The following is a 22,532-nucleotide window of genomic DNA, read 5'->3' on the forward strand; positions in this document are numbered from 1 at the left end:
AGATGGCTGCCACCCCTGCCCCTCACCACTGATTGGCTGTGAGGGCTGCATGTCATGTGGTCTCAACCCTCTCCACCAATCAGCAGTGAGGGGCAGGGCTGCATGATGGACAACTCTCACAACCAGTCAGTGGTGAGGTGTGGGGCTGCCAGGGATCCTTGGCAGTCTCCGCCCCATGATCTGTCCACAAAATCATTGGGCTGCTTCTGACTTGGGTAGATCCCTACTGATAGCTGATATGTGTATAAAAGCCAGTACGTTGATTTAGCATACTTTGTTTCTTTTTTGTGGGAGAAAGAGAAGGGAAGAATATAGTTATCCCCTGGTGAGGTTTTGCTGAGGAAATATCATTGTCAGAAGTTACAAAAGAGCATATTAGCATAGGTGCATTGCTGAACATATACATGCAGTTGTGCACTCAACAGTATTTACAGTCATTCATCAAAGTATTTCCTATTTTAAGAGAGGTGTAACAATAATAATTCTTCAAAGGAAGTTAATGTTTCCAGGTGACATAGATAAACAACTTTAAAATCGGTGCAAGCCCATTATGAAAGAAGGCAGCTGCAGCACTTTCTAGTCCTGCCAGATTAACTTTCACTTTGGCAAACGTAGGAGGTGAAATTTGCACAAAATCTTAAAATATCCCCCAAATAAATGCACATTTTGGATATTTTATTCATGATATTGATGAGGAATATTTTACTGATGGTACTAGCCAATTGCCCGTCATGAATGACGGTGTGTTTCAGGGACTGTTTACATGGCCCCCAACCCCGCTTAGCTTTTGGGGCTGGCCATGTAAACAGTCCTGCCACCACTGCCGCCTCCTCCTCCAGCCTCCAGTGCAGCAGCTCCCTCCCCCATGCCGACCTCTGCCTCCACCCCCAGAGCAGCAGGGCTCCCACCCCCCACTTGAGGAGGCGGAGTCCGCGCAGCCAATTGCCGCTGACCCTCTTGGTGGCACATGCACAGTTGCCCAAAAGTGTTACAGACAGACAGATGCACAGACAGACAGACTGAGTCTTTTATTATATTAGAATATTTGTCTGCTCAGTTTCTTATTTTCTTTCCGTTTTTGGAAAAGTGTGAAACTTGTTAATTGAAGCAGTGTTAACATTTTGCAATTTGGGATTATAATTCTCTGTTATCACTTTGTGTGTCTCTCTCATAGAGATGAATTTAATATTAAAGTTCTTCAGGCTTTTGTTGAACTCCATGAGTTCGCTGATCTCAATCTTGTACAAGCCTTAAGGTGAGTGAGTTCTTTTTTTTTTTGCCTTGGGTAAATGTTTAATTTGATAAAAGTAATTTAGAGTCTGGTGTTGATGATTTAGTCACTCATCTGATCTTTAATTTAGATTACATAATAAAACATATTAATGCTACCACACAAATATTAATGTTTCTCTTCCTTGCTTGTTTACATGTATGCTGCCTTTCAATTTACTACATTAAATGAATGATTTCATGCAAATACAGAGACAGCTAGAGCCCATCCTCAGTTCTTTATATATTATCTCCTTAAATAAATAGTAGACTTTCAGCTTTTATGCAGGTGTCAGCAGGGGGACAAAATGTATAAAGCTTTAATTATTTTGTTACTCTTGTGTAAATCTAGTGAATAAGGCTGTTTCAGACAGTGCTACCAAACTTGCAGTCACAAGAGACTCCCTTTCTACAACAGCTACTATTTCTGAAATGTTGAATTGTTAGCGTGGCCTTTACACGTTGCAGTGCCACTTGGTATAATGTCACAGTAGCTTTGTGCTGACTGAAATTTGGTGATAACTTGAGCTGCCTCAGGATGTGGAGGTTGCTTCTGGATCGTTTGGTTTGTCTGGGATACATTATATTCTTAAAGCCTTCTACCTCTTAACAGCAAACCTAATTCCATGCATTATTTGGTCCTATTGTGATAGCTTCTAACGCACAGCCAGGATTGGGCAGACCAGTTCTGGCTGCTGTACAAATGAAGGAAGAGTCTATTTACAAAGGTGGCAAATTAAGGGCAGTTGCAACAATTGCAAATTACACTCAAAGGAAGGTGGCAGAGAGGAAGGTGATGAGAGCAGGAACTCATGATCCTGTTGACTAACAATGTTCAGTATTGCTGTACTGTACTAATTCAAAAGTTTAAAAGCATCAGAAAAAATACTTATTTAAAATCATTATCTTTCTATATTAAGTTAATGCGCTTGGCAGGTTTGTACTCTTTCTTGTTTTTTATACCGCTAATTATGCTTTTAAGTAAATGGATGGCTAGAGTCATGTGTAGTACATGTTCCAGTTCACAAAAGACTTCAAAATGTGGTTCTAAATTGAAACAAACACTGAACGCTATGAAATTCTTCATGAAGGAAAATTCCAAAAAATAGATTGTTCTTTGGTTTCAACCTTGTATTTGTGTATACATAATATTAAAAAAGTTCAAATGGGATGTGTTTACAGTAAACTGTTCTTAAATTAAATTCCTGAAAAAACAATTTAACTTAAAAAATGTTTCAGTTTTGACACGGCAGTATGTTTCAGTAGATCATGCCTGACCACCTATATTAGCACACGCAACAAGTGTTGGATTGATTCAATTTCTGATGAGAAATCTTCTATTTCATCCAATTAAGGAGTGTAGTATGGTAGTCCTTCTGGTCCATTTGGACTTGAAATCCTGTTCTCTGCTCATTACTACTACGGGGATGGTTATTTTTTCATGCCTATTCAACTCTTTATTTTCTGAGACTATCATAAACGTGGCCCTCTGTATTGGGACACCTGTTTACAAAGAATTATTTCAAGACCATTCACTAATTTTATATAACCTACCAAACAGTAATCTGATTAAAAACTTCAGTCACTGTTGTAGGAATGGATTAAAGTCGCTAGACTGGAGGTGAAAGGTTCTTTTTTTTCATTACAAATACCCATAGTCATTGCCTTCCTGCATAAATACTCTTGGTCTCCACTTTGTTATGAATTATCCACAGTTCATTGTCCCTGAAATCCTTCAGGAATATTGTAAAATGAGCAAACAAACAAAAGCTATAATAAAGAAGTGGGCTTTTTGTACCTGATCGCTACTTTTTCATCTTATATTTTATGGTTGTTGATTGTGAACAATTCCATATTTTCTTCCTGTTTATGAAATAGAGTTGCTTGTTTGTTCAGCTGGCCCAGCTTCAAAGAATGGAGCCAGAAGCAAGAGGCTGTATTGTCTGCCCAGACTTTGCCTCACCATTAAGAGCTTTGATGATTGCATTTAAGAACATGAATAATATTTTCTAGCTGTCCATGCCAAGGGAAACATGAAAAAATATTTGGTGTTACACAGTCCTTGAAAACAACTCTTTTCTGCATTTGTAATCTATAATTCTCTAATTATAGATCAATTTTGTGTAGCAATCTTGTAGCATATTTGGTTCTGCAGTATACCAGAGGGTAGCCCTCTTTTATTTATATTTAAAGTCTGTTTGCAATTTTTTTCTCATGTTTTCTTTAAGATCTGGGTGTAGTGGTATAGTAGGTTGAGCCTTGTCACTCCTTAGGTAGGTAGGTTGACCTTATTCCAACGCCCTGACTCATATCTGGTTCTAATGAAGATATAGGATGTTTATCAACCCACTATTTAATATGACGTAGAATTATTTTTAACCAAATCCTGTGAAGAATGATTTTTTGAGCAACAAGGAAGCATTCAGTGTAGTTTAGATGGTTTTCCCATGATTTGTAAGTTAGTGATCTTCATCTCTTACCTCCATCCTCTGCCAAGATGGAAATGGAAAGAATTGCAGAATGTGAACCATCATGTTATTTTGCCTGCATCATATTATTTTGCATGCAGCACTGTTTACTGAGTTGCTGGCCTAAACATTTGCATATAATATTTTGTAACTGTTTATAAGTTGTCTTGAGAGATTGGTTTAATATAAGTTCTCATTTTATTTACAAATTAGAGTCTCATTATTACTAATATAGGTTTTAAAATCCATTCTAATATTTATACATTTATTTTCCTTTTATAGGCAATTCCTGTGGAGTTTCAGGCTTCCAGGAGAGGCTCAAAAAATTGATCGTATGATGGAGGCTTTTGCTTCACGCTATTGCCTTTGTAATCCTGGAGTCTTTCAGTCTACAGGTTAGTCTCAAACTTTTATTAGAGAGGAAGAATTATTTTGGATGATATCTGTATTGAACCAACTGCATGGTTGAGTTAGATATATGCAAGCTTTCAGGTATTGTAATGCCCTTCCTCAGGCCTCTGTGTTTTAGTCTAGGGACAGAAATGACACATAAACCAGTATAAGTAATCGGAAGTTGTTTCAAATCTGTAATACAATAGAAGTTCAGTGCACATAAACCGCTTTCAAAATGGCTGAAACTGGTTTAAGATAAACCTGGATGGATGTAGTATGAGCCTTTGCCAATTTAGGTTAAATCAGTTTATTGAACTTCTGTCCCAGATCCCCTCCAAATTCAAGTTAATGCACAGTCCCCCAACATCCCAGGATGCTTTGCACCTCCCCTGCAAACCCCCCTTGCAGGGTGGGCTGGCCGGCCTTCCTGTCTGCTCAGGGTGGCCTAAGATGTCTGCACCAGCTCAGTAGGGAGGTGTGCTCTAGCGCCCCCCAGCTTCTGGCTTGGGCCACTGCAGGCATGTGGCTGCATTTCCAGAATCAAAAGTGAATGTTTTCTCACTTGCTTATCATCAGTTCAATCTACACAGTTTAGACTACCTTGCAAAGATTGAATCAATTCAGCCTTGGGCTTTCTGACAGTCTGTACTTAGCTGTAATGTCTCTGTCCTTTATCTTTTTTGGTTATCGTTTGCTATAGGGTATAGTGTCTGTCTGGTTTCACCTTCATACTTGCCATAAGGGTATTTGGTGTACTGGATGCCGTCATGGCAACTATGAAGGAGAAACCAAACAAAAACTATGCATTACAATGAATGATCACTAAAAAAAGATAAAGGACAGAGACACCAGAACACAGGCCTGAGGAAAGGTTCTGTGATACCTAAAAGCTTGTGTATATCTATATTAAACAGGCAGGTGGTCCAGCAAAAGATATCACCCAAAAGGAATTCTTGCCTTTGGCATATTTCCTATACCAGGGCAACAACACCATCTCAACACTACTAAATCTGTTAGAGTTGTTGTTATTGTATTATTTGTTAGATCACGTTAAACTATGTTTTATTCAGAGAGAAGAATGTCAACTAGGAAATCCACTGCAACATAGCATGTGAATTGAGAAATAAGAATGTTTGGAGATTTGAGGAAAAACATAGGGTTAATCCTTCACTTTCATTTTTAGTACCAGTTTTACAACAGAAATCTTCCTCTTAGTGTACACACACCAAGTTTATCTTTATTGGCTTGTGTAACAGGGAGCCAGCTCGGGGCCAATCTCACTGTGGCCTGCCCACCTGTTCCTGGGCTAACTGCCTGCATTCTCGCCTACCACACCTTGTTGTTTATTATGTAATAGATGTTAATCAAGTAGGAGGCTGCCCATTTCCTGCCTCGATACCAGGGGGTGCTATCTGTGGCTCCATTCCTCCCCTACACCGCAGCCCAAGCCTCAATGATGGCATCTCTATGTTATTATAATCACCGGCCCCCCACACTGGGCCCCAGAATCCTTCTGTTTTGAACCCCGCCTGTATTCCTCTCTTTAGGCGGCCTATTTCGCCTTCATCCTTGGCAAACGTGGCTCCCTGAGCTGCTTCCCCCTCATAGGTGTGGTCCCCTCCGGGACGTTGGGCTACAAGGCCTGGCCCACCTCCAGGCCAGTCAGAATGCCTTGGGCAGTCCTCGCAGTGGGCCCCCACTTTGACCCTTCCGGTCCTGGCCCCAGCATTGACCAGTTGGGGGAAATGTCAGACAGGTTCGTGAGTCCATGGCCTCACACTTTTCTTCCTGGGGTCCACCTTCCAGACCCTCCAAACAAGGGGTAACACACCCGGTTGTGGGGGCTAGGGGTTAAGGCACCCCAACACACCTTTCACCAGGGTGGTAACTGGCCTGGCATTTCCTGGGGGCTCCTGTATCACTAAGAGCCCCACCATGCCACCTGTTCCCAGCAGGGTGCAGTTTTAGGTCATATCCAGGACCAGGAGCCTCCTTACCATCCCCTACAGCTCCTCCCTTACCTCCAGATGATACTAACAGCCCTCCAGCTAGGCAATGTTGTTGCCTGGCCTCCAGCAGCAGAACTGCCCTGTTTATATGGGCAGCCCCAGATTCAAAATGGCTGCCCGCATCAGGCACCTGGCAGCTGCCAGCTCCAGGCCCTTGAAGTGGCAGGCACACAGTGCCCTGCCACAGCTTGCCACCTGTAAACATTTTAATCCAGGTGGTTTCTTGAAAGTGTCAAGAAATGATGAGCCTGTGTCACTAGCCAGTACTTTAAAAAAATGTTCACAACCTGTTTTAGAGAGGCTTTTCTTTCTTTACCTGGGATTTTCAGAGGGAGCTTTTTGGATGCTTTGACTTCCAGAGAGTTTTTCATTGAAAAAGTGTTCTGTAGAATCTGTGGAATCTAAAATCGGACAAAGCCTACTGTAGATGAGCTCCTCTCCAAAGACCTTCCAGGAAGAAGGTACTTACGACTTTTCATTATGAAATATTGCATTTTTTAAATGCTGATCTGAGAGAGATTCAAAAGTTTTCCCTCTGTTGGCTTCTCATCTAGGTCCTTAGGTATTTTTTCCTTTTTAGAGTTTACATACTTCTTACATCAAAACCTGAGATTTCTTCTATGTAGATTTTTGGGGGTTTGGCCACATACATCTCTTCCTTCCTATTCAAAATGATATATGGGCTTGTTTGGCAAATTACCAGTGTAGTACAGTTCACAGAGCAACCATTCCTTTCATTGTCTTATTTCAGATACATGCTATGTGCTATCATTTGCTATCATTATGTTAAATACCAGTCTGCACAACCATAACGTAAGAGATAAGCCAACAGTGGAAAGGTTTATATCTATGAATCGTGGCATTAATGAAGGAGGAGACCTTCCAGAAGAATTGCTACGGGTAAGTTGCATTAAGGTGACCAAGTGTCGATTTATCATTTTGACTTGCAGCTGAAAAGCAAGTGCAACATTTTCTGATTGGTTTGTCCAGGAGAATATCAAGATTATTTTGTGGGGTCCTGCCCAGAGTCATAGGTTTGTAGTGTACTCTCTCACTTGAGACTTGAGAGGGAGAAGCACTTGATGTCACTTATAAGCAACTTCTTTGACTTCTTAAAAAATACTGATTCTTCTGCAACAACATCTTTTTTCTATTTGATATGAAGTTAAACATGGGTAAAAATAGGAAGGGGGAAAACCAGTGAAAAGAAATGTAACAGTGAAGTTCTATTGAAAAATGATCTCTGTACCATATAGTGATAAAGTCTACTATTTTTCAGAAAACAAATTCCATCTGTAAAACTTGCGCTGAACAAAGAACTGTTTGAAAGTCTGAAAACTTTGTAAATAGGAGTGCCAAACTTTATAAGGAAAGCTATTTCTGTATTGTGAAATACATATTAAATATTGAGAGGGACACCTATTTACAAAAAACTCTATTTTTGTTTTTAATTATTATATTTGTCAACTTGTAGCAAACACACAGAGGGTGAGTGGATCCATTTTCTGTGGTTTATAGTCTGGGTTTTTTAACATCCACAGTCTGAGAAGTGGTAACAGAATCTCTTGGAAGCATTGGCTACTATGTTGGCATTACTGCACTTATTTTCTCCTTCATTCCAGAATTTGTATGAAAGTATTAAAAATGAGCCATTTAAAATTCCAGAGGATGATGGGAATGACCTGACGCACACATTTTTCAATCCAGATAGAGAAGGTTGGCTGCTGAAATTAGGTTAGTACAAGAGCAACTTTTCCAATACCTTGCTTTGTGTATTAGTGGTATGTTTGCTTCCCTAACTGCTTTGCTGTAGGCGTAATAGGATTAAATTATATTAATTCCTATCTAAAAAAAAAATCTAAAAAGCAGTAACTCTTTTACACAGCTTTGTGGAGTTACTTCTTGTTTTACACCCCAGAATTAGCTAGGTTGTCACTCAAATTTTGGAGTGGAGTTTGATTTCTGATATTTGAATCTGAAACCTCAGTAGCAGAGACTATTCACAAATGCCAGTGACTATTCTATTTACTATTCACAAATGCCAGTGACTGTTAAATTACAATTAAGTCCATAAAACTATTCCAGAAAACTGTGTGATAGTTTAAACTTAGTTTTCTGTACAAAAACCAGTGCTTTTATCTTCAAATAGGTATTTTTGTATGTTTTTATTTTTCCATATTATTCGTGAGTTTCTGTTGGTTTGGTTTTGGCTATGATTTTTAATGAGTGGTTTAAATGTGCCTTCTTGTTTTCCTTATGGCCTATGACCTATCACCTTTCTGTTCTGTGACTGGCTGTCTCTGCTTATTCTGCATTAGGAGGTATGTACCTGATGGCTTTCCAGCCCCCTTGTTCAGTTGCTCATTCTTTTTTTCATTTTTCCTCCTCTTTCTGTTTATTTTCTAAACCCATTTAGTTTATTGTAGTGCTGTACTTTTTCACTTAAGGTCACTAACTTTATTCTCAGTGGGACTCTGCGCACACACACAAAACCAGGAGTTTAGGCATTCACTCATTCCAAATGTCTTTTGTAAAAGAAGAAAATGTTCTTTTGTAAAGCAGTAAAGTGAAGGCTGGCATTCTCCCCATGCATTGAGGTGCACAGTGAGAAGGGAGCTTTCTTGCAGTGAAGAGGAACAGTTATCTTGCACTAATAACACACATTATATAGCATGTTTTGTTCCTAGTCTGTAAAGTTCATCTCAGTCTGTTGAAAGGCTTATTTTAAACAAAACTTTTTACTTTTGAAGCATACATTGCCAAATGACTAGCTGTTCTATATTCATTTTCCTGTGGACTTTTTATTGTTAGTTTATTTTAGCTACGTATAAAAACATCGCAAGAGTTTAGGGTCCCAGATCCTTTGGCACTTTGTAGTGTGCTGGTGCTGAAGTACAGACTTCTCGGCCTCTTGTTTATGGGCCTCTTTGAAGTTGATCTGACTTGCTTATCCATTGGGCTTAATGAGATAGCCAGCAAAGGGTGGGAGGAGGGAGTTGTGTTTTGAACAGGTGTCAAAACTTGGTTCTAACTTTTATTTAAAATATTGATTTAAAGACCAATATTCACTGCCATTTCAGATCTAGATTCTGGCTCTGCTCATGTGCAGAGAACCTTGCTTTGTATATAAACAGAGCCACATTTAGGAGAAGAAAGTGAAGGGTGACTTAAGGAGCAGCCAGCATCACTAGACACAGCTCTGACTGCTTGCAGACGTTAAAAAAAACTCCCAAAAGACTGTGCTTTATTTAAACTTGGTGCACTCCCGCGCTGAGCCCAGCACATGCCCAGAAGAGGCAGCAGGTTACTTGGACTCGGCTTGCCTAATGTCTGTATAGATTGAGTGCTTTGGTGGGGCTTTTTTGGTGCTTTTACCTAAGAGCTGATTGACTCAGCTTTAGATAAAAGTACCAAAAAGCCCTGCTGAAGTGCCCAATCTACACAGACGCTGTGGAGTGGGGTCAAGGTAACGCGCTGTTTCTTTTGGTAAAGCGCGGTTTGGTTTGGTTTGGTTTGGTTTTCTTAATGTCTGCAAACAGCCATTGAGTGATGTGTGCTGGAAGCAGAGCTTCATTCCCACCCTGTCTGTACCAACTGGAAACTGAGGCTAGCACATACATATTGTACCCTGGGAGAGGTAGCAGTTGTAGCTACTGCAGGTGTCCTCCATATTTTTTGTGCACTGTAGACAGAATGCTTCCAGGTATAGCACCTGGTATAGACTTATCACACAGTGTATTTATATTAGTTTTGAAATCTTTTGAACTGATTGGTTGATGGTGCCATGTTAATCTGAACAGGCCCTGAGATAGCCCTGTTAGTTTGAAGTCATGCAGAAGGCAGGATGGCATTTTAGGCCGCATCCTTGTAGCAAAAAAAAGCACTCTTTTTTCCTGCTGCAAGTGCATGTCCCTGCACATCTGGTTAGAGACTAACTGGTTCAGAGAGGCATGAGCTTTCATAGGCAACAACCTACTTTGTCAGATACGTCCTCAAAGTATATTGGAGTCTTCAGAAGCTCATACCACTCTGAATCTCAGCGATGTCCATTAGCCACTACTCACCCATTTGTCTGATTTCTGTGTTAGCAATTGTCTATTGAAGAGAAATGAAAATGGTCCCAAGTTGTCTGGCAACGTTGACATAACATGTTCTTGGTGTCTTTGAGCTATGTGCCTTTTAGTTGTGTGACAGGGTTGTTAGTGTAGTTTTACGAATAGATTAGACAAGCACTTGTATAGGGTGTTTTGGATAGGGATGTGCCTGCCATGAGCAAGAGGTTGGATTAGATAACATCCTGAGAGATCCCTTCCAGCCCTACTTTTCTATAATACTATGATTTTCTGATATATTAAGTATTTGGATGATCCCGTCAAGACAGTAGGGGGTCACATCGTGCAGGGCAGTGCAAAAAAACCCATTAGTGAGAGTGCTAATTTAGAGCCTGGTACTTCTGTGTACTAAGCAATGAAGTCTGTGGGAGTTGAAGATGTTAAGCACCTTTTGGTAGTGTACCCGTAGAACGCAGGGCAGGGAGGCTTACTTTTTGGTTGTCTCCATTACTTCAGCTGCAGATTCTATAAACACAGTAAAATCCTCAGATACCCTCTTTGTCTTCCCAGCTAAAAAAAACAAAGCCTCTTCCTGTTCATGCTTGAGGGCATAAGCTAGTTTAACAGGCACAGTATTCATAAATGACAGAATTTGAAAGAGGACTTTTCAGTTATTGTACATTATTATTTTAACAGCATGTGATATTGTCCACCTCAGCTGAAAAGATTTTTTTAGGACAAGGAAATCCAAAAAGTAGAAATATTTCACAGAACATAAAACTGCTTTTTCCTAATAAGATTGTTACACAACTAATTATTTTAAATGATTTATTATATCTTAATATTTTCTATGGAGATTGTAAAATTTAAAATTTGAGACTATTTTAGATCTCAAACAGATGTAAAAACGCACCTGCAGAATATTGGTGTATGTAGTGAGTTTACCTTCAGCAGTTGTGACCCATTTACAATAATTTACAATAATTCCAAGGAACAGACTTTTACAGCAGGACTAGATCTTGCAGAAGATAATCACAGCTTAATCAGTCTGCTCATGCTGCACTATACACCCTAAGTGCTGCACTTGATAATTTTGATAAACAGCTAATAAAGGAGATACATTTGTCAAAGATAAAAGGAAAAGTAAATACATTGTCTTTTCAAAATGAAAATAGATTTGGATTTTTAGATGGAGCTAAGTAGTTTGACTTTAAAAATATTTAATTTAAAAAATACCACCCTGCCAAATACATTGTTTGGAGATGGGACTGAGTATAAGCACATAACAAGCACCATGACCTTTTCTTATCCAAATACCTTTTAGTGGCAAAGGGAAGCTGGGTAGAGGGAGTGCTACAGCATTGATTACAAAAGAAATAGTCAATGAAAGAAGCATGGGAGCCGTGATAAAAGAGGAAAGAAAGGGAATGAAAGAATAAAGATTCCTAAAAGTCAATAAAAGCCTCCAGTTATCTCCAAATGCTCCTTCTGTGGCACATGGGCTCAGTACAGTGCAGTAGCAATGCATAGGGGGTGCATGGGGGTGCACCCCCGACAGGCCACGCTCCCCGCTCCAGCAACGGTCAGGGAGGGCAGGCGGGAAGGCCTGTGCCCCCCTTGTGAGCACTGGCTGGGGAGCAGGAGCGTCGCAGCCACTTCCAGGAGTGCCACGGCCACTTTCCAACTGGTGTGGTCAGCCACAGGGCCCCCCCCCCACACTAATGCAGGAGGGCATGTGCTGGGGGAGGCACATGCCCTCCTGACTAAGGCAGCACCAGTCACCCAGGGTACAGTGCGCTGTACCTTCTCAAGAACTGGTTGTACTGGAGTCCCAGTGGTAAAAGCCTGCATTAAACTGAAGGGCGCTGCCCTTGAAACACCCACAACAAAAGGGTTAATTGGATAGGGAAATGAAACATGCCAGGAATCTTCTTATGAATCAGACTACAAATATGTAAGGCCTCCTGTTCCTCGGAGGGACTGAGTTTTGTCAGTAAGCACTCTGGGGCAGACAAATGTTTCTGCTAGTTTGTGAGCTGTAGAGGTGTGGATACAGTGACCAATAATAGCTTGATGATTTTTTTTGTCTTGTTGCCAGGAGGCTTGAATAGCAATAGCAACATATTAGGGAGAGAGATCCTGACTCCCAGTGTTGGAGTAGCATTAACTCATCTCTTGTAGGAAATGGTGTATTATTAATAAATGAGTGAAGCTCTGCCTAAACTTAAATAGGATTTAAACACTGTAACATTCATTAGGATCAAAATATTAAGGGGTTGATTCAAGCAGATAGAAAAAAAGCTCAAGCGATCAGTTATTCTCATATTTGCTTTAAACTTGAAGATGGAAGAGGAATTTTCCAGAAAAGGAGATTAGAGCAGAAGAAAGCCACTGAAGGTATCAAGCCAGTGCTTTCTGTTTTGCTTTTAAATGTGGTGTTTGCCCTTTTCTTCCCTCTTGCACTTAATGCTACTCTTTTCTTTTCGGTTGTCTTGCCTGGGGAAAGACTTGTCTTGGTGTGCTTTTTGTAAAGTTTGTCGGCCCCAAAATGCAAAGGTCTATAAAGGCTGCAGAACATTCTCGTTTGTGGGATTTGCCTGTGGTGCACTGTTCAGAGGTGATTTTATATTAATAAATAAATCCTGCCAAATCCAAGCATCAGAACTGATGAACAGAGAAAAACTGTGGCTGTCAGCTGTCCCAAGATTTTGATTTGTGGCTAGAAGGGCTGGGAAGTTTGGCCACCTTCCGTGCATGCTGCAAGCAAAAGATCTATAGCATAGTGAATCTAACCAAATATCACTCATAACAGCTTGAGACATTAGCTTTTGATTTGTGCCAAAGACTTGCATGAGGATTAATTAGGAGCCAAATAAAGGTGTTGGTACAACACCTCCCATTTTAAGAATTTAAAGCTGGATAATGGACATCTGTGGAGAACATTCCTGGGGCATTATCCTTTTTTCCAAAATCCTGTCTTGGCAAATAGTTGAATCAATGTCTGGTGCTAAAATTTTACAGTTAATGAATTGCAATTAATGGCTTGAATCTCATACTGTTTGATTAGTGGGGAAAACAGGTCCTTTGAAACCTGTATTTTACTAACCAGAAGAAACACATAGCTGTGATCAATAGAAGAATTTTAACACATTCAGGGAAGGACCCAAACTTCCTGGCCTACTCTGTACCTGGTATTTGTCCCTCATGGTTCTCCTCAAGAGGATGTTGTTTGTCCTCCACTCCCCTGAATGCAACTAGTGTTTACTGGCCAGTGATACTTTTTCAAATAGATCAGGTTTTTTTGAGAATGATGTGATTTTAAACTTATGCAGTAATTTTTTTGTTGGGTAAACTTTTTCTTGTGTGTGGAAACCTAAACTTGGCTCAATCACTGTGCACTGCTTTAGATGTTGAAGCAGCTTCTGAGGCTTTCTAATTCACTGAACTGAAATGGGTTATTCAAACTTATTTGTGAACTTCATTTTTTTTAATATTCATTTTTGTCACTTTTAATTCCTCTACAACTTCTTGATTGAGTGGCACGTAATGCTAAAATTGCTGTACAAACTGCCTAACTTTTTGGTACTTCCTTTGATACATAACTAATTTATCCTGATGCTTTGGCAATATTAAGAACTTTTAAGTTTTTTAAGTTGCTAATAAACACTGCACAACTTTTTGTGCTTCTAGTTCTTAACTCTCTGTTCTTTAAATACTATGGTTTCATATGGTATTTTCCAAATCCTCTTCTGACAGATTAATTCCTTTTAAATGTTTTTTTTTGTTGTTTTTCTGGTTTATTTTTTTTAAACTGACAGCCGGAGTGGGACTTAAAGCAGGGATAATAATATCCTTTCTTACCGTTCTGGGAGCCTTAGATATTCAGAACCACAGAGAAAAATGTTTTTGTGACATAGTTAATCCTTAGCCTGTAATCTGAAGTATGATGTTATGATCAGTAAAATCATGCTGACCAGACACTGCTTTTGTAGCCTAGAATGATATCTTCAAATGTACATTGTATGTTGGGTACTGTTGACTGACCTGCTGAACTGAGGAGTGCAAAATACACTCCAGGATTTTAATTATGAAATGGCATAGAAGCTGGCCCGTATTGGTAAGTAGGGCTGACCAGGAAATGATTTCTCACCGAGCAATAATTTTCCTATTTTGCACTAGAACAAAAGCTTTATGGGTTTTTGGGTGAGAGAAAAACATACAATAGTTCAGGGGAAATGTGGGAGATCTAAATTCAAGCCTAAGCACTGCCTGATTTAACTGGGTTCTTGAACCTACATCCTGGGTAGAGTGCCCCAGCTGCCCTGGCTGGGCTGTCTGTTTGCTTTCCTGCTTCCCATCAGAAATTCCACCGTAGGACTGAGAAAAGTTTCACAACAAAATTTTCATCAAAACTGATACATTCACATCAGAAGTTTCAGTTTTGATGAATTGGTCATTTCCAGCAAAGGATTGATTGTTCGGAAAGGGTCTGATCTGTTCTGTTGTTAAGTAACTCACTTACTGAATTCCAGATACTATCAGTGTTTTTTAAGTTTGCTTTTGTACAGGCCTTCTTATAAATATGTGGTTCTGATCTTACTTATTCATATCTAACCTTGTATAACAGTTTATGAATTATCCCTTTGTTCACTGTCTCTGTTAGTGGTAACCAGTTTGTATTTTGAAACACAATGTCTTCCTCTCCATTTTGCCATATCACCATCTGTCCCATAGAATCTCCCTGTGTACTTGGTCTAGGCACACAAATATGTAGCTACAGAGTACATTCAGTGCTGAGCTAATGGAAACTTATATTACATATTATGAAAAATGTTATATGACAAGGGACAGTGAGCTGCAGCTGTTCTCTTCATTTTGTTGTCTTACCTGATGCTTATTCTTGGAGCCACAATTGAGTCAGGCAAAAGCAGATGTCGTTTTTTCCACTACTCAAACTCCTCCTGAGACCGGGTCCAACTCTTATCCAAGTCAATGGGAGTCACTAATAAATAATTAATAATTTAAGATTGCTGATCCCAATGCATATATTAAGCTCACCATACCATTCACTGTGTCATGGTTACTGCATTTTACACTACTTTACTTTCCTGCCTCATTGTTTTATCACTCCCACTTTCTGTTCCACTTCCAGGTTGAGTTTTTCTTAAACTGGGTGTGTGCATGATGGAAATGTAACTTGTTGAGTAAATGCAGACAATGCACTGAATTACCTAATGTAACCAGCCAAAGTGGGATATGACACACAATAATACCCAGTCTAAAACACAAAAATCCAACAGGCTGGTTACATAAAGTTCCCGGATATCCAGGCTATTCCTAGAATTGTTCTCTAGCCAAAGATCTATTTAATGGTTTAAACAAAAAAGCAGCTTTCTTGAGTAAGGAGGAGCTACAAATAAAACTTATGTCTGTATCCTGGATTTAGTTTTGTGATTACTTTAAGATGATTAGCCCCCTGGGTGATGGTTCATGCGTTAATGAGATTTTTGTGCTCACAGTATTCAGTAATGAGATCAAGGCTATTGAGAAGACAAAGTAATGAGATTAAATTGCTGATGAATGGATGATGCACAGGTGATGACATAACCCTGAAATCATTTTAACTTTTGTGGAACTATGTTTGGTTATTACTAAAATGAGAATACATTATCTGCATTTGTCTTTCCTGGAAACTGACTTTAAAAATAATGCGATTGTGCAGGGAAAAAAACCTCTGGCATAATACAAAAGGTAAAGGGAAGAGGTAATTTAATATGTGCCCTTAGGAGAAAAAGTTCCATACAGTATGACATCAACAATTGTAAGAAAAATGAGGGGTGCACCAATAGAGATTTTTTGGGCCAATACCAATGCCCGATTTTTAACAAGCCATATTGGCCAATACCAGTCTGATTCCGATATGCATCCCAGCAGCATGGAGAGCAGCTGGGTCTGGCTGGTAAGTGCTGGGGGGAAAGGGGTGGAGAGAGAATGGGCATGGGGGGGAAGATGAAGGCTCCCGTGGTGAGGGAGGGAGTGGGGTTGGGGTTGGGGTTGGGGCAGAGGCAGGTGTTTTCCAGCTGGGGCGGGGTGGAGTGTGGGATGGAGCTGCAGATCATGCAGGGTGCATGGTGGGGGGTGTGGCTCTTACTGCTGTGCATACCCTGGGGAGGCGTGTGCCCCCGTATCTGTGCACAGGGTGAGGATGGGCTGCCACTGTGGACTAGGGATGGGGTGGTGCTGGACTCTTCCTGATGCAGGGCTGGGCCAGGCTGCACTGTGGATGGGAGGTGGTAATGCTGGGATGGGGGCTACAGTGAATTTTGGGGTGGCTGTTCCATCCCAGCTGGCAGCTTCTGCCCCAGCCCCACTCCCTCCCTCACTGCAGGGGACTTGATTTGCCCTCTCCCTACACCCCTTCCCTCCCTTCTCACCCCTTCCCCCAGAACAGACTTACCAGCCGGACCCTGCTGCTCTCCATGCTGCCGAGCTGTGCTGCTCGCCCTGTGCATGCTGTGGCTGTGCGCATGCATGGGGCATTTATTGGCCACATTATCAGCCACATCAGACAAAAAAAACTGATTGCTGATACTCTCAATTTTCCTCATAGCGGAGCTGATCTGATATGGGACCGATGTATTGGTGCACCTCTAAGAAAAAATGAGAAAATCCTTATTTATAGTGTAGATCTATTATGCTTAACTAACCGAACAAGAAAATTAACCTCACTCAGCTGCATATTATACCAAGAAGTGCTATTTGAAGTTAAAACTGTGGTTCTGTTCTGAAGAACAAGTATAACAGGGTATTGGGAAGTTCCACATTTATCTGGCGCTGCTTCACATATGCTCTGCTTGTAAGTAAAATAATTTGCAGTCAATAATCACATGCCCTCATCTTAAAATCTGAAAGTCAAGTAGGGCTTTTAATGATTCATACATCTTTGTGAGCATGGGATGTCAAATTAGTTATATCCTAGTTTTGCATTGATCTAAATGAGGACAAACTCTTGTTCTACATATGGAACCTTATTAAAAGATCTGTTGATGATCCAGTTCCCTCTTCCAAGTGGTATTGTCTGCACTGCAGATAGGAAGATGGCCCCTATATCCCATATTCTTGTCCATAACCAAAGCAGATATGGAAACACACAGAGGAACAGACCTGTTCCAAAAATACTGTTTTTTAGGGGTGCACTGATAGAGAGTTTGGGGGGGCTGATACTGATAGCCGATATTTAAAGAGGCTTGTTGGCCAATACCGATCTGATATCTGATGCAGCTGCCATCAGGTGGTAAATCTGGTGTGGTGGAAGGGGAGGGGGAGGGAAGGGGCATGGGGGCACAGATCAAGGCTGCTTGCTTGCATCCCAGGAGAGCCGGGGGCATATGCCCCTGGATCTGCCTGGCGCAGTGTAGACTGCAGCTGTGGGGTGGAGCCGGAGCCGGAGCCAGAGCTGCGTGGGGCTCTTCTTGGCAAGGACTGGGCTTGGAGTGACCTCTGGCAGCACTGGGAGGAGGCTGCAGCCACCCCAAATTTTGCTGCAGCTCTGCTCCCAGCCCCGTGCTGCCACTGGCGCAGCCCTGGCTTTCCCCAGTGCTTGGATGGAGGCAGGGCATTCGGCTGAGGCTGCACCGGCTGGCGGCATGGGGCTAGGAGTGGAGCTGCATCAAAATTTGGGGTGGCTGCAGCCTCCTCCCAGTGCTGCCAGAGCCCGCTCTGAGCCCAGCCCCTGGCAAGAAAAGCCCCACACAGCTCCGGCTCCACCCTGCACCATGCAGATCTAGGGGTACCGCGCCCCCCTGCCATCCCAGGGTGCAAGCAGCGGTGGGAGCTGCCCCCACCCCATGAGGTGCGCCTCTGTCCCACATCTCCCTCTGCCCCAGCTGGGCAGTGCCTGCCTCTGCCCCCTCCCTAACTGTAGGAGTGTTGATTTGTCCCCCCATGCCCCTTCCCTCCCCTTCTGACTTACCAGCTGGAGGCAGCTCCCCATGCTGCTGGCTCTGCTCCGTGCTGTGCTGCAGCTGCATGCAGCACAGTCATTTATCAGCCAAATTATTGGCCCCATCAGGCCAATATCCAATTTAGACAGTTTTCTTTATATCAGTACCAATCCAATATCAGACCAATGCATCAGTGCACCTCTTCTGTTTTGACATGTACTTGTAAACTACCAGAAGAGTAGTTGTAAAGAGGATGGCCATAGACTTTTCACTGTGGGTGCTGGAGATGGGCTAAGGAGTAGCAGTCTTATATTGCAGCAGTGGAAATTTAGGTTGGATATTGGGAAGAATGTTCTCCCATGAGGTTGGCTAAGCTTTGAAACAGGCAACCTAGAGAGATTGTGGAATCTCCATCCTTGGATGTTTTAAAGAGCAGGTTATACAAACAATTATCTACGATGGTTTAGACAGGGATGATCCTGTCTTGAGCAAGGGACTGGAGTAGATGACCTCCTGAAGTTCCTCCCAGACCTACTTTTTATGACTTATTCACAGTATAATTAAACTACTTCTGACCTTTGGTTACAGTAACACTTAAACTCCTTTAACCTTAATTCATCTGTGCCTTATCCATTTTTAACTAAGCATTTAAACCTTATTTTGAAAACCATTAAATATTAAGTAACAAGACTAAATTACTCTTATCCCTCATCCAGAGCCTTGATAAGAAAACAATTTTAATTTAGTGGTGCCTTCTATTTATAGGGGGAAGAGTGAAAACATGGAAACGGAGATGGTTTATTCTGACTGATAATTGCCTGTATTATTTTGAATACACAACGGTAAGTATGTGTGTGTGTGTTAGACACAGAGAGAGAATCTGTAATTTTAGAAAATAACTGAATGATAATATACTACTTTTTCTATCCTTTTAGGACAAAGAACCTAGAGGAATTATTCCTTTGGAAAACCTTAGCATAAGAGAAGTTGAAGATCCTAGGAAACCAGTAAGGATGTTATTTTTTGCTTCTTTTTAAGGAGCATAGTAAATAAGGTCTTTACATGATATCTACTTAGATTAAAGCTCTAATTCCACATTTTAGTTCTTATTTGAAATCATTTCTCTGTCTTCAGAATTGCTTTGAGCTTTATAACCCTAGCCACAAAGGTCAAGTAATTAAAGCCTGTAAAACAGAAGCTGATGGGAGAGTGGTAGAAGGCAACCACGTTGTGTACAGGATATCTGCTCCCACCCCAGAAGAGAAAGAAGAATGGATCAAATCTATTAAGTAAGTTCAAAGTTTCCACTGGCTCTCAGATTTGCTGAAGTGGAAATTGTACATAAATTCCTTTCTGAGTAGCATGTTGAAACATTTTGCTGTACTAACTAACTTTTCTTAAAATGTTTAAACAATGGCTAGGCACAAAGGGTCTTTCTTAAAGATTAATGACTAGCTGCAAGGTATTGCTGGGCCAAGGTGTAGTAACCTCACTAGTGACCAGTCCTAAAGAAATGTCCTGTGTTGCTGCTGTTCTGGGTTTTATGAACTGAACGTGAAGATTGGGAAAGTACTACTTTTTCTGCTGAGCAGTGATGTTTATTAGCATGTACCAGACCTTTCATGAATCATATTTTAACCTCCATATTAGGGACTTACTGATGTCCAATGGAAAAACATAAAATTCTTTAAACATCTATATAAATTATTGAACATTTCTGGCATTTCTTCCCCTTCCCAACTAGTAGACACTTGCATTAAAACTGGAACTGTGGAAATGACCAAATCGCAGATGGAATGGATGTGGTTGGCTGAGGGGAGGGTAACTTGCATTTATATCAAAACATATTGAACCAAATTGGTAGCAGGCAAGAGAAACCTTTGTGTACAACCCTCTTACATATGCTAAACCATAAATTTAGTGGCATATACATTCAACATGTTCACAGCTTGCCTTTCCCTTAGAGGCTGGAAGCAGGTAGACACTTTTAAGACAGGATTATAGGAACATAGGGCTGGAGGAGCTCTCTCAAGGTCATCTAGTTCAGCTCCCTGCTCAAAGCAGAATCATTCCTGACTAAATCATGCCAGCCAAGTGTCTGTCTAACCTGCTCAAGAAAACTTCCACAGATAGTGATTTCACAACTTCTTTAGGTAGAAGTAGACTTCTGGAGAGAAAGAACTTTCAAGATAAGAGCACGAACCTTCTTACTAAATTCATATTCCTCTGTTAGTTAGCTGAAAACCCCATTGCTGATTTTCTTTTTTTCTTTTTTTTTCTGTTTTGTTTAAATAAGTGTTCCTTTACCATCCTGTTACAGCTATGAACTCTTTCTGGGTATGGACAGACATACCTTTTAATTGCTTTAAAAGGGGGTAGAGGAGCTTTAACTATTAAGTTTGCATGATCTTGTAGTGATACAAATGAGTTAACTTGCCCAAACTATGACCTTGGATGAAACAGGGTTAAAATTGGAGTGGTTTTGCTATATTTATATCACTACCAAATCTTACAGCTGTAGGAGTTGCATCGAGACCAGGGATTCTGGTTTTCTCTGTTAAACAATAGTAGATTCTCTGATTAAAATGAAAAACACCCAAATTTCTCTGATTAAAAACCCCAAATCCACATTTTTTTACGATTAAAATGAAATGCCATGATATGTATAGGTATCAGTTGTATACAATGTTTTATTAATATATTTACCATTTTAAAGCACTTTGGAAACCTACCAGTGTCTCAATTGTTATAATAAAATAAATTCTAAATACCTATATATTCTGGTGTTTGGTTTTGGCTTTTTTATCATAGAAAATTGGAGCTCCCCCTGCCCCCTCAGCGCACCAGGATGTGGGTACAACTGTGTCTTTCCCCCCACATACCCTCCCATGCCTCCCTCCCAGGAGTGCATGCAGCATGGGGAGCCAGTCCTCCCACTACCCCGCATAACAAGCCTCCTGTGGCTCCATCCTGCTCCCCTAGCCAGGCCCTACATTCCCACCCCAGCCCTGGGTCCCATAAGTGGTCCAGCTGGGCAATGCCCCCAACCCCAGCCCTGCCTTACTCTCTTCCTCACTGTCGGAGCCTTAATCTGTCCTCCCCGAATAGACTTACCTGGAGGGGACTGTGGGAGCTGCTCTCCATGCTGCCTGGCTGCCATGTGCACACATGTACATGGTACCCCCTCCCTGTGATCTCTCTCCTCCTGCTCCCCACAGCCCCAAGCAGTCCCTGGCAGGCTGGAACTCTGCCAGCCTGCAAGGGGAACCCATTGTTTCCTGTGTTTTTCTCCTTAAAAGTAGAAAAGCCATGTTTTTCTCCATTAAAGGAGAAAATTAATGTTTTTCCACAGCAAACAGAAAACCTGGATCCCTGATCATGACAGTTTATGTTGGTATCCTTTGATACGTATAGGATCATATTGCCTGCTATACACTCTGTAGAAGTGAAAGTGAACAAAATGTGTTTGGTTTAAAAATACATGTTTAGAAAACTAAACCAATGCCTCTCTTCTTCCCAGAGCAAGCATCAGCAGAGATCCCTTTTATGATATGCTAGCAACAAGGAAGAGGAGAATTGCTAATAAAAAATAACACAGACAAGGGCTTATGGACCTGCATTTGTCATTCTATAAATGGATATAAATGGATATAAAACCATGTGATAAGGTAAAGTGAAAATGAAACGAACTAAATGAAGACCGATTTTGGATATCTATCTATCAATATATACACATGCATACCATTTAATACAGCATGATACCCTTTGTAAGACCATCCAGAGGAGAGGATTACTTCACAGATAGTATAGAAGCAAACTTCCCAAACGATCATGGTAATTTGTTTATGCTGTCTGAGAACATGGAAGCCTTATGTGCATTGGTATTTGTTGCAATTTTGTAGAATCTTGGCAAAAAAAATCAGGCTAATACTAAAATACTAGGGGTATACCAATAAAGGTTTTTTTTCGCTGATATCGATGGCTGCTTATTAACGAGCCGTATTGCCCGATACCTGTCCAATTGCCAATATGCAGCCTGGTAGCTTGGAGAGCAGCATCCAGCCAGTAAGTCTATGGGGGGGGAGGACTGGGGGGGAGAGAAGGGGCGATTGAGGGGCATAGATCAAGGTCCCCATTGTGAGGGAGGGAATGGGGCTTGGGCAGGGGAAGGGGCAGGTGCTGCCCAGCCGGGGCAGGACGGGGCACAGGATGAAGCTGTCTGCGGCTTGTCTAGGAGGTGTGGGGGAGTGCAGAGGGGTGGGGGAAGCTCCCTGCACTGGACACATCGCAGAGGAGGCCTGGGAGGCATATGTCCCCCAAATTTGTGTGCAGGGTGAGGATGGGCTGCCCACTGCAGCCTCTTCCCAGCTGGGCCAGAGCTGAGCTCGGAGTGGGTGG

At 41.4% G+C, this 22,532-nt stretch overlaps 1 protein-coding gene across 2 annotated transcripts in view; it reads left to right on the forward strand.

The window, feature by feature from the left end:
- CYTH3 (cytohesin 3) overlaps nucleotides 1-22,532 on the forward strand; it is a 46,909-nt gene that overhangs the window by 19,711 nt on the left and 4,666 nt on the right. Inside the window, exons 5-12 of one of the 2 annotated variants that reach the window (XR_002096529.1) lie at nucleotides 1,175-1,255; nucleotides 4,020-4,132; nucleotides 6,891-7,039; nucleotides 7,762-7,873; nucleotides 18,900-18,976; nucleotides 19,070-19,141; nucleotides 19,269-19,423; nucleotides 21,655-21,802. Coding sequence is in view for 1 of the 2 variants with exons in the window: in XM_019512869.1 (XP_019368414.1) it covers nucleotides 1,175-1,255; nucleotides 4,020-4,132; nucleotides 6,891-7,039; nucleotides 7,762-7,873; nucleotides 18,900-18,976; nucleotides 19,070-19,141; nucleotides 19,269-19,423; nucleotides 21,655-21,727 (832 nt within the window). In the remaining variant the exon portion in view is untranslated. Of the gene's footprint in view, nucleotides 1-1,174; nucleotides 1,256-4,019; nucleotides 4,133-6,890; nucleotides 7,040-7,761; nucleotides 7,874-18,899; nucleotides 18,977-19,069; nucleotides 19,142-19,268; nucleotides 19,424-21,654; nucleotides 21,846-22,532 lie in introns of those variants that run through there. The other variant, XM_019512869.1, reaches the window with a different exon arrangement.

This window comes from Gavialis gangeticus, unplaced genomic scaffold, assembly GCF_001723915.1.
Source record: "Gavialis gangeticus isolate Ggan-Ray unplaced genomic scaffold, GavGan_comp1, whole genome shotgun sequence".
Lineage (NCBI taxonomy): Eukaryota > Metazoa > Chordata > Crocodylia > Gavialidae > Gavialis > Gavialis gangeticus.